Below are 15,022 nucleotides of genomic sequence, written 5' to 3'. Positions count from 1 at the left end.
GGTTATGCAGAGCATGGGAACTTCTCTTTTCTCAGTCACACACATAAACCAAACACCGTCACAAATCACTTCAACCCGAGGAACAACAACGACTCGCTGGATCAGCAAGTCTCACCTTTCACTTCCTGAAACCTGCATGATGTGATGGAGCAGGAGGGCCCAACACACACACACACACACACACGTCATACAGAGTTTATGTTGACCTAATGATGTCTGGCAGTTTAGTGAAACAAACGTGAGACAGTTAACAAGCAGTGTTCTCACTGAAACGTCCACACTGACGGCTCCAGGTGACTTTATTGTGTAAAATTATCTCACATCTTGTCGTTATCCTATTAGTTTTATTAAATGTGAACTAGTTTAATCCGAGGTTTGCTTTTGTTAATTTTGTTTTGACATGAGAAAATGTTTTCCCAAATGTACATTAATCTCAAGTTTTTAAAAGTGTTGAACACTTTGTCATTTGGGCTTTTTGCTTCCCAGCCACCGTAGTTGTGAAAAAGAGGTTTTTGGAAGGTTTCCTGGCTTGATTGGAATAAGAAAAAGAAAAACATGAAAAAGAAAGAAAAGGAGGCTCTTGAACTGAAAACAAATAACTTTGGAGATGTGGTAAAAACATCAAAGTAAAAGCTGATAAAAGTCTTTAAATGAGTTTGAAGAAGTTTAAGATTTTTAAAAACTCAGAGATAGACTTCATAAAGTGCACACAGACTGTGGAGACAAAGCACAAGTAACAAACACGTCATTTGTGCCAACAACAACAACAAGCGACAGAGCAACACTTCCTGTTTACATCACCTGAGGACGAGACACCGGAAACTGGGTCTGACTAACAAAATAAAACACCAAAAACATCCCGTCAGTCAGCACACAAAGCAGTATTAAATTAAATTAAATATTTAGAGTAAAACTGACTCTGGGGCTTTAAAGACTGGTCTACAATGTGCGTATCTATTTATTATCTATTTATTGTATAATCATTAGTTTTTCAGTCATTTCTTTCTTTGTATGTAAAGCTCGGGTTTTTGGATGTGCTGTACTTGTAAATGAAGCTTTATATTTTTCGTAAGCTGCATTGTATTTAATTTTGCATTCTTTGTTATTCTATAAAATAAATCAATAATCTTCAGTACAAGCCTATAAATAAGATTAAAATTGTGTTAGCTGTATATGCCATGACACACTTCTTTAGGACATCAATATAATCAAATAGCAAAAATAATTATTTTATCGTATTTGTAAAGTATTTTTATATTCATGTAAGCGTGAAAACTTTTATTTTGAAAAATCAAGTAGCGGAAGTAGTGTTCTCCAGCTTCTTTTGTGTTGATGTTTTTGTTGCCCACGTTTCCGCTGCCACCGTGTACCGGGCTGACAGCAGCCGGTGTGACAGCATGGATCACACACACACACACCCGCTGCTCTATAAAAACACACATCCTCACACACACACCGACAGACAGAGACAGCGCGAGCCGTTCATCACGACAACATGGGAGTCATCATCTCGAGCATCTTCTCCAGGTTTACCTCCAAGACACCTGTCCGGATATTAATGGGTGAGACTTTAACCAGTCCTTCCCCTTCTTCATCATCTTAGTGAAAGTAACTGTTCATTCATCTGTGTGTGTGTGTGTGTGTGTGTGTGTGTGTGTGTGTGTGTGTGTGTGTGTGTGTACAGTGGGTCTGGATGCAGCAGGTAAAACCACCCTGCTGTACAAACTGAAGCTGGCTGAGGTCGTCACCACCATCCCAACTATCGGTGAGGCTTGATTTCATTTCACAAATTTCATTGACACCAACCCCCCTCCCCCCTCCCCCCATATTAATTGTGTGTGTGTGTGTGTGTGTGTGTGTGTGTGTGTGTGTAGGTTTTAATGTGGAGACGGTGGAGTATAAGAACATCAGTTTCACAGTCTGGGATGTTGGTGGTCAGACGATCATCAGACCTCTGTGGAGACATTACTTCATCAACACGCAGGTAAGAGGTTTTAAAAATACAACATTTTGGGGCAGCGGTGGCCTAGCGGTTAGTTTGCACACTCCATGTACAGATGTTACAGTCCTCAAAGCCAGCAGCCGACCTGTGGCTCCGTCATTCGTCGCTCTCTCTCTCTCTCTGATCTCTGACGCTTTCCACTGTCCTCTCACAGGCTGTTTCTGTGTCTGTAGCTTTAAATATGTAAATGAGCTGTGTCTGGCCACGCCCCCTCTCTGGAAGGGCTCGGGTGTACTCGCTGCTTTCTGGCTCCATGTCCTATTGTTTACGGTGAGAAGGCAGACTCAGAGGGCAGAACAAACACCTAGCTGTGGGAGTGTCACCCACCTGGGGGAGGGGCTACTGCCCTTTGTGATGTCATGAAGGGAAAACCTCCAAAACGGCCTGTTTTGAGGACACATTTTCTGCAAAGTGGAGCAGGCAGAAGACAGAGAGGATGGACTTTTCTCATCATTGGGGGGTTTGAGGACAGACATGTTAGAGGAACATGGAGGAGAGGAATTTACAGAAAATGTGACCTTTAAAAAACAATCATAACAACAGGAAATTTGTCTTCAGGGTTTGATATACGTTATCGACAGCAACGACCCCGAGAGGATTAAAGAAGCCGCTGACGAACTGCACAAGATGGTACACACACACGCACACACACACACACACACACACACACACAGAGTAAATAATAACTTCAGTAAATAAATATAAACATGTTGAAAGTTAAAGTTGTGTTTTTGTCTTGGCAGCTGGAGGAGGACGAGCTGAGGGACGTGGCCTTGCTGGTGTTCGCTAACAAACAAGATTTGCCGAGAGCCATGTCCGTCTGTGACATCACGGAGGCTCTCCGCCTATCAGCAGTCTCACAGCCGGTAAGTGTCCTTCGCACGCTCGCAATCCCACAATGCAACACAGCCCGTATTTTAGATATGTTCAGACGAAGCTACACAACACGTCGCTAGCTAACCTCCCGTCTTTGTCCCGTGTGTGTGTGTGTGTGTGTGTGCGTGTGTGCGCAGTGGTTCGTCCAGGCGTCGTGCGCCGTCAGCGGCACAGGTCTGGCCGAGGGTCTGGACTGGCTCTCGAGTCAGATCCAGTGACGTGACGCTCCGGTCTTCAAACACGTCAGGTGTGCTGCTGTGACCTGAGTACGAGGAGGTTCAAACCGGGACGAGCACGAAGGAACGACTCGCTGCTCTGACGTTTTCTCAACGCGCGTCAACGGACTCCAGAAGAACGTTTTTTTGCCTTATGAGAAATATATCGATCGCACTGGGAAGAATTAACTTATTTCACAACAATCACACTAGAATGAATGTACATATATATCTTCGCCTTACCGTTGATTATTGATTATTGCACTAAATTGAATATTCACATATTGCTCCTTTTAAAATATTTTTGATACCTCATGTGTGTTTTCTTCATGAAGCTTTTTGTAACTCCAGCTCGGAGTGTAGCTGAAGACAATAAAGATTATTGTAAATATTATCTGTTATAGAAAAAAATTGGTGTATTTGTGTGTTTATCTATTTTTATGTATTTTATGTTTTTATTTTTACTTCATTTAATCACAGAAGTAAAACCTTTCACTGTGCATCCTGTATGAGTATGTGACAAATAAAACCTTTGAACTTTAAAGACCCTGCAGCCTCCAGACGGCCTCAGGAGGGGTGTGTGTGTGTGTGTGTGTGTGTGTGTGTGTGTGTGTGTGTGTGTGTGTGTGTGTGTGTGTGTGTGTGTGTGTGTGTGTGTGTGTGTGTGTGTGTGTGTGTGTGTGTGTGTGTGTGACCACCAAACAATCATCTCTGAACATCAGCAGGCTGACTCAGGCGGGTGGAGTTAGTGCTTTATTTATCACTGAAAAGCCTTTTTTTTAAGTATTCATGACACAATTATCACTGAAACATATTTACAGTCAAACATCATGGATGCTCGTCTTGGGTTTTTTTTTTCTTCGTCGCCGCTCTGCGTCAGTAAAGTGCAGCTCATCCAACACGAGTCCTTTCACCCGTTTACAGCGAGAACACGGCGTCCCAAAGTAACAAGAGAGGTCAAATCAGTAACTGCATTAAGAGGTGTGACTGCTGCTGACCTTTCACCTCCCTTCTTCTGATGACTACGTTATTGATCCACAGATAATCACGTCTGCGTTATTGATCCACAGATAATCACGTCTGCAGGCCAACTCTGGAGAAAGGCAAACAGATAAAGAGCACGCATACATACAAGGCCTCCAAACAAACATGGAGCATGTTAAACACGCTGACGTCCGGAGAATCACAGGCGTTTTTTTTAATGAAACACGATCCATAAATCAGATAATAATAATCTCCCTCAAAGTTCTCCAAATGATCGGAGACAACTAAAAAAAGTTCAAGTATAAAACAAGTCAGATCCCTGGACGAGGCAATGACACATCAAAAGGCCTTTTTATTCTTATTTTAGTATTTGTTTAAAACATGCATTTTAATTAAAGTCATCAGTCCCTTCTCAGCTTGATTCTCTAAATATCGGAGCAATGCTTCACTAATCTCTGTATAATCAGTATTTTAGTGCAGAATGTGAAGGAAAAGAGGGACTTAATTTGGAACTGTTTTTTTTTTGCTTCTGTTCCTGAGACATCATCGGGGGGTTTGTAGACAGGCGAGACACGTGATAGTGTTAGAGAAACATGATGATCATAAAACACACTTTCTCAAAATTTCACTTCTGACACGGATTCAGGGAAACACGTCAGCCTACGTTTGGAAACTGGAGCGAAGAGTTGCTCACAGTTAAATGGATGTCTGCACAAAAAGGCCCAAAAAGTCATCGTCGGGCCGCTCTCAGAGGTTTTAACAGCCAATGAGAAGAGACGACGCGATCATACTGGGATCGATAAAAGAATCAGATCTTGAGGAGATCTCGTTTTGTTGCAGAAGTCTCGCTTTGGGATGAAGATGACGGCTTTCCTCCCCGCTGGGTTCACCTGATTTTGATATCAGAATGCTAACTATGATACAACAGCAGCACAAATAAAATGATTTCCAAACCGAAGAAGCAAAATTAAAAAAAAAAAAAACCAAGTCCGAGGCAGCTAATAACGGACGATTCTTGTTACCATAGTTACCAACAACCGCGGGCTAACTCCTGCACGCGCGCTCTCTGTCGAACAAATGCGTCGGAAACGTTTTTAAACGTAGTTAAAGCAGTTTAGACGTCGCCGTCTCTCTCTTTCACTCGCAGCAGCTTTAGTTTAAAATGTGACTGAAGATGTGAAGCAGACTTTTAAAGCTTCAATAAAAAAATGTGGTATTAAAACTTTCGAAAAACAAAGAGTCCTGGCTGGATGTAAGCACGTGACACATACAAACTCCGCACGGACAATAATGTAAATGAAAATGGAGGATTTGAAAACGTACAGAAGTCATTTTTGAAGGAATCAAATGTTACGGGTTGAAAACTTTGGGAGAATTCAATTTAAACCCGGAAGTGCAGGTCGACCCCGTGCACCGCGTGACTCGTTCTTAACCAATAACGTTAAAGCACGATGCGACGTCGCCGTTTCAGCGGTTAGTTTTGCGAAAGCATAATGTTTAGTTTTCATTTATGTTTTTTTGCATAAAGTTGCAGCAAACTTCCAGCGAGGAAGAAAGACAATCTTGTGTCCGTGTGCAGGATGAAAAACACAGCACACAGGAAGGTTCCTTCACAATAAGACTTCCTGCTCTCTCATTCCGTATCTCTCACTTTCCCCTCTGCCGTCTGTGTCTCCTCCCACCTCTCCGTCAGATCCTGCTTCTTCTTCCCCACGTTTTATTCTCCCATCCTCTTCATTGCTCTTTTTTTTTTTTTAATATAAAACAAACCTAAAATCAGAAACTTACAGGTTAAAGTAGACGTGTGGAGCTGGTATCAAAAGCAGCGTCCGTTACCAGACGTTTCTACGCCTGCTGCCCTCCTCTTCTTATAGTTGAGGGCGTGTTTAGTTTATCCTCTATATTCAGAGTCCAGCAGTGAGGATGCACATGTTTTTCATTCCCAGGCAGCCCAGATGGGCGGGTGACGATCCCCCCCCCTCCTCCTGAGTTGTTGGATTTGATCAGCTGGGATCTGCCCTGGGTGCTTTCGAACATGCGTCCTCCTCTCGCTTTGTTAGGCTTCAGACTCGCCCCTCTTCTTACCCTCCTCTCCCCCGGCGTCGCTTTCCTCTGATTGGCTGTTGCTAAGCACGAGGAACTGTCCGTCAGAGGCAGGCGGGTTCGCAGGGCGGCTCGAGGCGGCGATCAGCCGACTCTGCTCCTCCAGATCCTAAAAGGAAAAAAAAGAAAGAGGATAAAGAAAATGTAACTTCAAGACGAAACACTTGATGTTCACGTCATTCTGCAGGAAACGCTGCATCCATGTTTTATATTTATGAATCCAGAGCGGGCCGACACAATCAGTAACAGCCAATGAGAGCGAGCCGACTTTTCAAAGCACACATCAGCTGCTTTTTTTGCACGCCAGAAGCTGAAGTCTGACGTCTGCTTCTGTGTCGTTCAGTCTTTCATTAACAGGTCTTTTTAAATAATTGTTGGGGTTCAACGTCACCTTCTCAATCTGTTTCTGTTTGCTCAGTTCTTCCTGCTGCTTCTCTTTGGCCTTGTCCTGCTCCTTCCTCTTCTCCGACGCCTTCCGGTCCTGCACGGGCGCCAACAGGAGCAAGAAAAATGTTCAGAGGCATCGACCAAACATCTAGCGTCAGAGTTAGCATTTAGCGTTCAGATGTTACGCAAACTCACCATCTCAGAGTGCAGGGCGATCTGCTTGGCCAGACCGATGCTGTCGCAGATCTGAAACACACGAAGAAGAGTCAATCAAACAGACGAGAGAGAGAGAGACAAACAGATCAACACACACCTTCTCGCCGTCGTTGTTGGACTCGAAGATGTAGCATACAGCCCGGCTGTCACCTCGGCCGCCCGCCGGCTGCAGGACGAAGCCGAACAGCCTCTTGTTGTCCTGATGGGAGGCGGACTGGATCACCGTGGAGAGAGGGAACTGCAGGAGGAGAACAGGGGGGGGGAAGGGGGACGTTAAATAACGTGACACATTTTCTGAGAATAAAAAAAAAACGTCAGCAGGAGAGCGAAGGTGATCTCACCCGGAGCCGCGTGACTTGTGTCTGAGGATCAATGAGCCTAAGAGGGAAGAAGAAGAAGACAAGTTTAGCCTCCTTTACGACGTATAAACTTCAGAAACGTTTGAACCTGAACTACTTTTTTTTTTAAAAGTAACTGTGATGATCTTTTAGTTTGTGTGGATTTTGGCGCCCCCTTTGGACAAAGTGTGTAATGCAAAGTCTTTTTTTTTTAAAGCTCTGAATCTAGGATATATTCCTGGATCAGGTCGATCAGATCGAGTATTTCTTTAAGAAACAGGAGAAAAACAAAAGACGGATTAAAGGATCCTTTTCTTAAAACTTAAAACCTGGATGTTTATAATTCTGCTGTAATTAACTCTGCAACCTCTAGAGGGAGCCACTGTGACTGAAAGTTACACACACACACACACACACACACACACACACAGGTTCGTACTTGAGGCAGTCGCAGGTGACCAGCAGGTGCGACTCGGTCATCCTGAAGATGTTGTGGATCGCTCGGGCTGCCAGGATCTGCCTCATGGTCTCAGAGATGATGTCGGCTGACTCGGTGTTCTTCACCTCCATGGAGCCGAGGAAGCGAACGATGAAGAGCTGGTGCAGGATCGAGTCTGAACACACACACACACACACACACACACACACACACACACACACACACACACAAAACAAACTTATATAAAAAACACTTCAGTTCAATGTGCCTGTTGTTGCTAACAACATTGTGTCAGTGCTGCCCCCGTGTGGCTGCTGAGGGAAATGAGGGACGCTCTCTCCCTGCAGTTAATGCTTTCTGCCCCTCCGTCCACAAGGGGGCAGTAGTGTTACCCAGGCAACCAAAATAATGCAGGTTCAGAACAGACTGTACCTTCAGCTTCCTCTGACGTGCTGTCTCCAGACTCCCCGAACGGATTACTCCTTCTGTGTGAACACACACACACACACACACACAATAAAAGACAATTAATAAAACACCAACAAGCAGATGCTTCATGAAAGGGAAACCAGTGTGAACCCCACACACACACACACACACACACACACACACACACACACACACACACACACACACACACACACACACACACACACACACACACACACACACACACACACACACACACACACACACACACACACACACACACACACACACACACACACACACACACACACACCTGCCGGACTGCGCTGCCGTCTTGCTCTGTCCTGAGTTCTCCTCGCTAACGGGGGAAATGATATCAAACTGGATGGGTGTTTCCGGGGCAACCAGAGCATCCAATGAGAGCACAGAGAGGGCGGGCGATGGCTCGGAGCCCACCGAGCTGATGCTTCCTGCTCGTCCCACTCGCCCTTTACTGGAGGGGGGGGAGAGAGAGAGAGAGACAGTGTGAGTCTCTGCTGTCTCACCTCGTAGACGTCCTCACTGAACTCTCACCTGCTCGGTCTCATGCTCTCGTGTCTCTGCTGGAAGGACGGCGACGGCGTCACGGCTTCAAGAGCCGATTGGTTCACTCTGGCGGCGATCTCCTGCCAAAAAGACGTCAGCACCATCAGACTTGAAATAACAATGTCTTAAAAATGTGTTTTGTTCATTTTTATTTTTTACTTAAGACATTTCAAGAACGGTTTTCAATATTTTTAACTTTAAAAAAATAAATTACAGACGCCTAAAAAAAATCTCTTCCTGCTTTTTTTGTTTCAGGCCTGAATTAGACAAATGAACCCTCCGGCTTCTTCATTTATATCATCATTGATCAAAAGCGAGATCTGTTACACCCCGTCTCTCCTGCTGGCTTCCTGAAGAAGGAAGGACACCAGACAGCCTGGACACACGAGACGTTCAGATGGTGATCTAACATGTTTCCCTACGATCTGAGAGAGGCGGTGGGAAAAGGCTGACGAGGGAAGGAGGACACAGACCTCGGCGTTCTCACTCAGGTAGATCCGTTTAGAGATGTTGTTGATGGTGGAGATCCACTGGAGGGAGACGCAGCAGAGAGAGAGAGAGAGAGAGAGAGAGAGAGAGAGAGAGAGAGAGAGAGAGAGAGAGAGAGGGGTCACGTGAGGACGCTGACATGACAAACAGAGCAGCACAACGTGACAGAAACATCTTCTACCTCCTCGCAGTCCTTCCTGCTCTCCGCCTGCAGCGTCACCACCCTGACACGAGAAAGTTAAAAGCATCAGAACCCGAGCGCGTTCGTCGACGTGAAAATGTAGAAACAGACAAAAAAGAAACTGCAGCCGTCTCACTTTTTCCCGTCGAAGGAGGTGACCTGGAAGCAGAAGCGGCGGTCGTCGCTGTCGACCGCCATGACCGAGCAGTTGTCGAGGTCCGTGACCAGCCCGCCTGCCACCTCGCCGCGGGCCTGCTGCATCAGGTTACCGCCCTGCGTGAAGAAGTACTGACGCTCCCAGGACGTCGACACCAGCCCCGTCTTACTGAGAAACACACACACACACACACACTTCTTTAAGTCCTCGGAGAACGAATTTTAAAATAAATAAAATAAAATAAAATAAAATTTTCTATTTTTTTTTTTCTAACGATGAGATGCTTAAAATCAATGTTTTTCCTGAGGGAAGAAATCAGCGGAAAAGTTGGGTCTGTTTCTTATCTACTTAGACCCGTACTCCCCCTGGTGGCCATTTCAAAGAACACAGGTTTAAAGCGCTGAGTCGTTACTTCCTGTGCGGATTATTAAGATTTGAAATGTTTGCGTGTCCTACCTGCGGATGTACAGGTAGCCCTGTTTCCTGGTCAAGCTGCGACACACAGGTGAGTGGGCGGGGTCGGGGTCACACGGTGCATACAGCGGGTCACATGACGTCTCCATATCCTGGATGGTCTGCTGCATCTGACTGACCTCCTCCTCCATCTCCCGACGCACGCTGAAAACACACACACACACACACACACACACACACGCTGAATACACGATCCAGGCGAACATTTCTCTCGCTGCCGAGGTGTAAATGAGAGTGAACACAGCAAAGTATTTTAGACCTCGAGACGAGTGACAAAATAAAAGGTCGAGTTGGGGTTCCTACTTTTGGACACTGGTCCCGATGGTTCCCAGGAACTCCTCCCACTGCGCGGTGAGATTCTCCGAACCCAGCTTAAAGAAACTGATCTGCAAAGAACAAAAAGAGATCAACACGGGGCGGGCTGTGTGTGTGTGTGTGTGTGTGTGTGTGTGTGTGTGTGTGTGTGTGTGTGTGTGTGTGTGTGTGTGTGTGTGTGTGTGTGTGTGTACCTGGGCCTGCATGTAGCCCAGCAGCGGCTCCAGCAGAGCCGTCTTCTTCTTGTACTGCAGCGTGTTGAGCGAGCAGAAGTAGTGCATCATGGTCTGGTGCTGTTTCTTGCGCGAGGTGTAGACGTCCTCCACAGCCTCAGCCCGCAACTACAACACACACACACACACACACACACACACACACAAAGACTCCCCGTCAGGAAGCTGCCAGTTTGAATCCACCTCTGTGAAAGTGGAGCTGCAGTAATACGAGCTGTTAAAACAGGATCACACTGTGATGCCTCACTGACAGGAACTCTAAATGAGATCAGGACGACAACACCAACAGGAAGGAAGTCAATCAGATAATGTTAATGTGACTTCCTGTGCGTCTGCACAGGAAGTCACATTAACATTATTATAATTTTTTTTTTAATATACTTTATTAATCCCTCGAGGGGAAATTCAGTTTTCACTCTGCATTAATGGAGAGGTCTCAGAGTGAGGTTACTGCCCACAGCGGGCGCTCCAGAGCAGTTTTTGGGGTTTGGTGCCTTGCTCAGGGGCACCTCGGCAGTGCTCAGGAAATGGACTGGCACCTCTCCAGCTACCAGACCAGTTTCCGGACTTTTGGTCCGTGCCGGGACTTGAACCGGCGACCCTCCGGTTCCCAACCCAAGTCCCTACAGACTGAGCTACTGCCGCCCTAAAAGCTGACGTGTCCTTGGAGATCCATGCAGACGGTGGCTCCTGCAGTTCCTCTAGTGGACACTCCGGGAACTGCAGGAGATGACGCTTCAGCATCAGCTTCATTTTTTACCAGTGGAGGTTGCTGCTTGTTTAAAACAACCCCGCCCCTCTCTTATCCTGTGTCGTCATATAGTCTAGTTTTTTTTTGTCAGATTACAGCGGGTCATAGACCACCTGATTTATTAATGTAAATGCCTTTTGTAGAATTATCACGAAACTTTACAAACCAGGGAGGAAAAAGTTGAAATAAATTGTGAAAACTTTTTGCACGTTTGAAACCGCGTTTGTGTAAAGTGTAAACGCTGGAGCGAGGAAGGGTCTGTCACCTTGTCGTTGTCTCTCCTCTTGGACAGGCGGCTGTATCTGTTGATGGCCGTGTCGTGATCTGCAGACAGAGATGTGGACACGTTTCTTTTACTGTTTGTTCACGTCTTCGTCCATGTTTTTCCATCGGAAGCAGAAAAGACTCACCGTCACTTGATATTTGGAAGACTTCTTTCAGAGTGAGGATCTCTGGAGAGAGGAGAAGAGGACACGTCGTTAGATTGACTCGTCTTAACACTTAAATACATGAGGAGTCTGCAGGTGTGTTTCCTACCCTTCAGGTCTCTCTCTTTAAACTGAGTGATGGGAAACATCATGGCGTCTGCAAGCTGGGTGGACAAGACTGCATGACAGGAACTCAGCTAGAAAGAGAGAGAGGGAGGGGGGGGGCGTTAAGGGATATCCTACTACGAGTGTTTTTTTAATCTTCGTCTTAAAGAAAACTTCAGTTCATTTCTTGTAAAGTCTGAACATGTCAGGTAAAAGTTTCTTTACTTCCCTGAGAGAAGCAGGTCAGAGGTCACGTGTGTTCGACGTCTCTTACCTCGTCGATGACTTTCGCAAACTGCTGCAGGGTCGAGCTCATCACCTCGTCGTCGCCCCCTAGAGGAAAGCGCTGCACGCGACAGCCGACACAAGATCAGATCATGAGCATGAAACGCACGCCATCGCAGCCTGCTACATCCCAAGAGTCCTCGGGTCAGGTCGGCGGCGTGACGGAGCGGCGGCGTGTTTTTGACTTTGCCTACCTGTTTGTCGTACTCTTTGAGCAGTCTGGAGGTCAGGTGTGTGGCGGCGCTCAGCTCATTCTGGGAGGAAAAACGAAGGCAGCGACGTGAAGCTACGATTCACAGTAATGTTCATATTTGATTCTGTTTATACCTGCACAGCCTGAGGCGCTACACCTGCTAACCTCAGGTGTGTGTGTGTGTGTGTGTGTGTGTACCTGTGCATCGTAAATCCGGTGCATGGCCTGATAGAGCTGTGTGCAGTAGTTGGAGATGGCTGCAGTGTCCTCCTCAAACACTCCCAGCAGAGAGCGCGTCTGCAACAAAAAGAGAAAAGACAGTTTGTGTCTGTTTTATTTAAGGTCTCTGAAGTGACGTTTGTGTTGACAAACCCACAAATCGAATCTTTGAACGTTTCTCTACGGATCTGTCAGAACTCCAGTATGATGCTGCAGACGAATCCCAGTCTGTGATACCAGTCCTCCCAGTGGCTCCCGCTGTGTTTTAGAATATTAGTGGGGCTTTTGATGGACTCCTGAGTCAACGGTGATGATGATGATGATGAATGTTTACCTCTCTACTCATTACATGCTGGCCACGCCCCCAATCCGTGATGTCACGTGAGGAGGAAGAGGAGGAGAAGGAGGAGGAAGAGAAGGAGGAGGAGAAGGAGGGGGGGAAGGAGGAGGAGAACGAGGAGGAAAAAGAGGAAGAGGAGGAGGAGGAGGGGGAGAAGGAGGAGGAAGAGGAGGAGGAGGAGGAGGGAAGGAGGAGGAGGAAGAGGAGGAAAAAGAGGAAGAGGAGGAGGAGGGGAAGAAGGAGGAGGAAGAGAAGGAGGAGGAAGAGGAGGAGGAGGGGGAAGGAGGAGGAGAACGAGGAGGAAAAAGAGGAAGAGGAGGAGGGGGGGAAGGAGGAGGAAGAGGAAGGAGGAGGAGAACGAGGAGGAAAAAGAGGAAGAGGATGAGGAGGGGGAGAAGGAGGAGGAAGAGGAGGAGGGGGGAAGGAGGAGGAAGAGGAAGAGGAGGAGGAGGGGGGAAGGAGGAGGAAGAGGAAGAGGAGGAGGAGGGGGAGAAGGAGGAGGAAGAGGAAGAGGAGGAGGAGGGGGGAAGGAGGAGGAGAATGAGGAGGAGAAAAAGGAAGAGGAGGAGGAGGAGGGGGAGAAGGAGGAGGAAGAGGAGGAGGAGGAAAAAGAGGAGAAGACGAAGAAAGAGGAGGAGGAAGTCCGGTCGAGTTGCTAAGGAAGTATCAGGCTAACAGTGTAAATCCAGTCTGCTTGTCTACAGTCTGATCTGGCATGTTGACAGATTCTTCCTCCAGCTGTTCGGGTCACGCGGGTCATGTTGACGCCAGTTCACAGCTGGAGCTGGATCCAGCACCGAGCAGTGTTTTTATTATCATGGGCTTTGATTAGCAGGGCCCTGAGCTGAGGTCTTGGTACATCTGAGCCTACAAAGACAGTTAGCACGTAGCTGTACGAAGTGCTAACATTAGCATGCTAGCTGACGTTTCCAGAGCCGTTACCTGCGGGCTGTCCTCCAGCGTCTCCTCGATCGGTAGCTTCTCTATCCCGGGCATCGCTGCTGCTGCTCCTGCTGCGACTAATCCACGACAACAAAATCGGTCGACAAATCGCTCTGACAACTCCCACTCAAGGTTCCTTGGCTACACGAATTCACACAACACCCCAAACAAACAGCTCCGCCTGGATCCGCAAGCCCCGCCCCCTCCCTTCCCCTGCGTGAATTTTGATTGGATGTAGCGAAACTCTCATGATTTCGATTGGTTGCTTTAGTTAAAGAGAAAAGGCGCCATGTTGGCTCTGACACGGAGCGCCCTTTTCCTCGCGCTCGTGCGTACAGTTCAGAGCCGTAATGGCTGCCGGCTTTACATTTGCAGGTCAGAAATGTATTTTAAAGCCTGTTAAACCAGTTATATGTGTTTTTTTAGGCATGTGACGATTCTGAGGCTGTAGACAAATGATGACTGACAAAGATGTCTTTCTTTCTAACCTGCTTGTCATTGTTTGTTTTCTCTTTTCATGTTTTTTTTTGGTCTTGTCATGGGGTGTCCATTAAATGCTGCATCATGTTGTTTGTTTTGTTTGTTTTAAAAGTCAATTTCCACCACTGTGACGAAAACAAGTTCTTACCTTGTGTTTGTGAAATAACAAAAACTGTCACTGTGAATGTATATATTATTTAATTTCTATAATGTAAATATTGTAAAAGATAACTACCTCATGTTTACTTCATCATCCCTTTGCACTACTGCACTATTATCCTATATAGTCTTGTTCATATTAGTCTTTAATTGTTTATATTTGTAGTTAATTGTTAATATTTACCATTTACATTGTACAGAGAGAGAGAGCACAGACTATCGAAGTTAAATTCCTTGTGTGTTAAACATACCTGCATGCCAATAAAACTGATTCTGTTGCATGCTTTCAGATTAGATTATTGCTGTCCTTCTTTCACTTTACTATTTTTATACATTCAGTATTTAACATTTTTCAGAAATTGGATACCTAAAGAAATACACTTTATTGATCCCCAATGTGGGTAAATGTAGTTGTTACAACAGTTGAAACACAGAAATATAAACGGCATCAAACAGCGACAAGCATGTTTATTTTAATTAAATAAAGAAAAACTACCAGAGTTAAATAATACCTGCAGGCCTAACCACTATGTACACTTTCACTTGTGGAAAGACAGATCAGATATTGTGTGTGTAGCATTAATGATATTGAGTCATGTGGTGCTGATGCTGTTAAACAGTTAAAAAGAGTTTTTTATCTGTTTATGAAACAGAACAAATCCTGATGCTACACATGACCTTAAAAACAACCTACATC

General features: G+C 46.0%; 2 protein-coding genes across 2 annotated transcripts; one reads left to right on the top strand and one right to left on the bottom strand.

Moving 5' to 3' along the window:
• The first annotated feature begins 1,493 nt into the window (after positions 1 to 1,493).
• LOC306822592 (ADP-ribosylation factor 4-like) lies at positions 1,494 to 3,415 on the top strand. The gene is made up of 6 exons (XM_079341718.1): positions 1,494 to 1,562; positions 1,685 to 1,765; positions 1,875 to 1,984; positions 2,561 to 2,632; positions 2,746 to 2,868; positions 3,016 to 3,415. The coding sequence occupies exons 1-6, from the start codon at positions 1,496 to 1,498 to the stop codon at positions 3,094 to 3,096; spliced, it is 534 nt and encodes a 177-aa protein (XP_079197844.1). The 5' UTR covers positions 1,494 to 1,495; the 3' UTR covers positions 3,097 to 3,415.
• A 418-nt stretch (positions 3,416 to 3,833) lies between these two features.
• Positions 3,834 to 14,188, bottom strand: appl1 (adaptor protein, phosphotyrosine interaction, PH domain and leucine zipper containing 1). Its single transcript, XM_079341638.1, has 22 exons — positions 13,687 to 14,188; positions 12,384 to 12,482; positions 12,187 to 12,246; positions 11,982 to 12,053; positions 11,712 to 11,799; positions 11,585 to 11,626; positions 11,440 to 11,498; positions 10,385 to 10,531; positions 10,179 to 10,261; positions 9,858 to 10,019; positions 9,381 to 9,569; positions 9,245 to 9,287; positions 9,048 to 9,104; positions 8,563 to 8,654; positions 8,303 to 8,482; positions 7,993 to 8,045; positions 7,561 to 7,735; positions 7,125 to 7,161; positions 6,881 to 7,021; positions 6,763 to 6,813; positions 6,572 to 6,661; positions 3,834 to 6,289 (listed from the first exon to the last, which is right to left on the bottom strand). The coding sequence occupies exons 1-22, from the start codon at positions 13,738 to 13,740 to the stop codon at positions 6,134 to 6,136; spliced, it is 2,130 nt and encodes a 709-aa protein (XP_079197764.1). The 5' UTR covers positions 13,741 to 14,188; the 3' UTR covers positions 3,834 to 6,133.
• Between the last annotated feature and the right edge of the window lie 834 nt (positions 14,189 to 15,022).

This window comes from Symphodus melops (assembly GCF_947650265.1).
Source record: "Symphodus melops genome assembly, chromosome: 4".
Taxonomy (NCBI): domain Eukaryota; kingdom Metazoa; phylum Chordata; class Actinopteri; order Labriformes; family Labridae; genus Symphodus; species Symphodus melops.
This window is presented reverse-complemented; position numbering and strand designations above follow the sequence as displayed.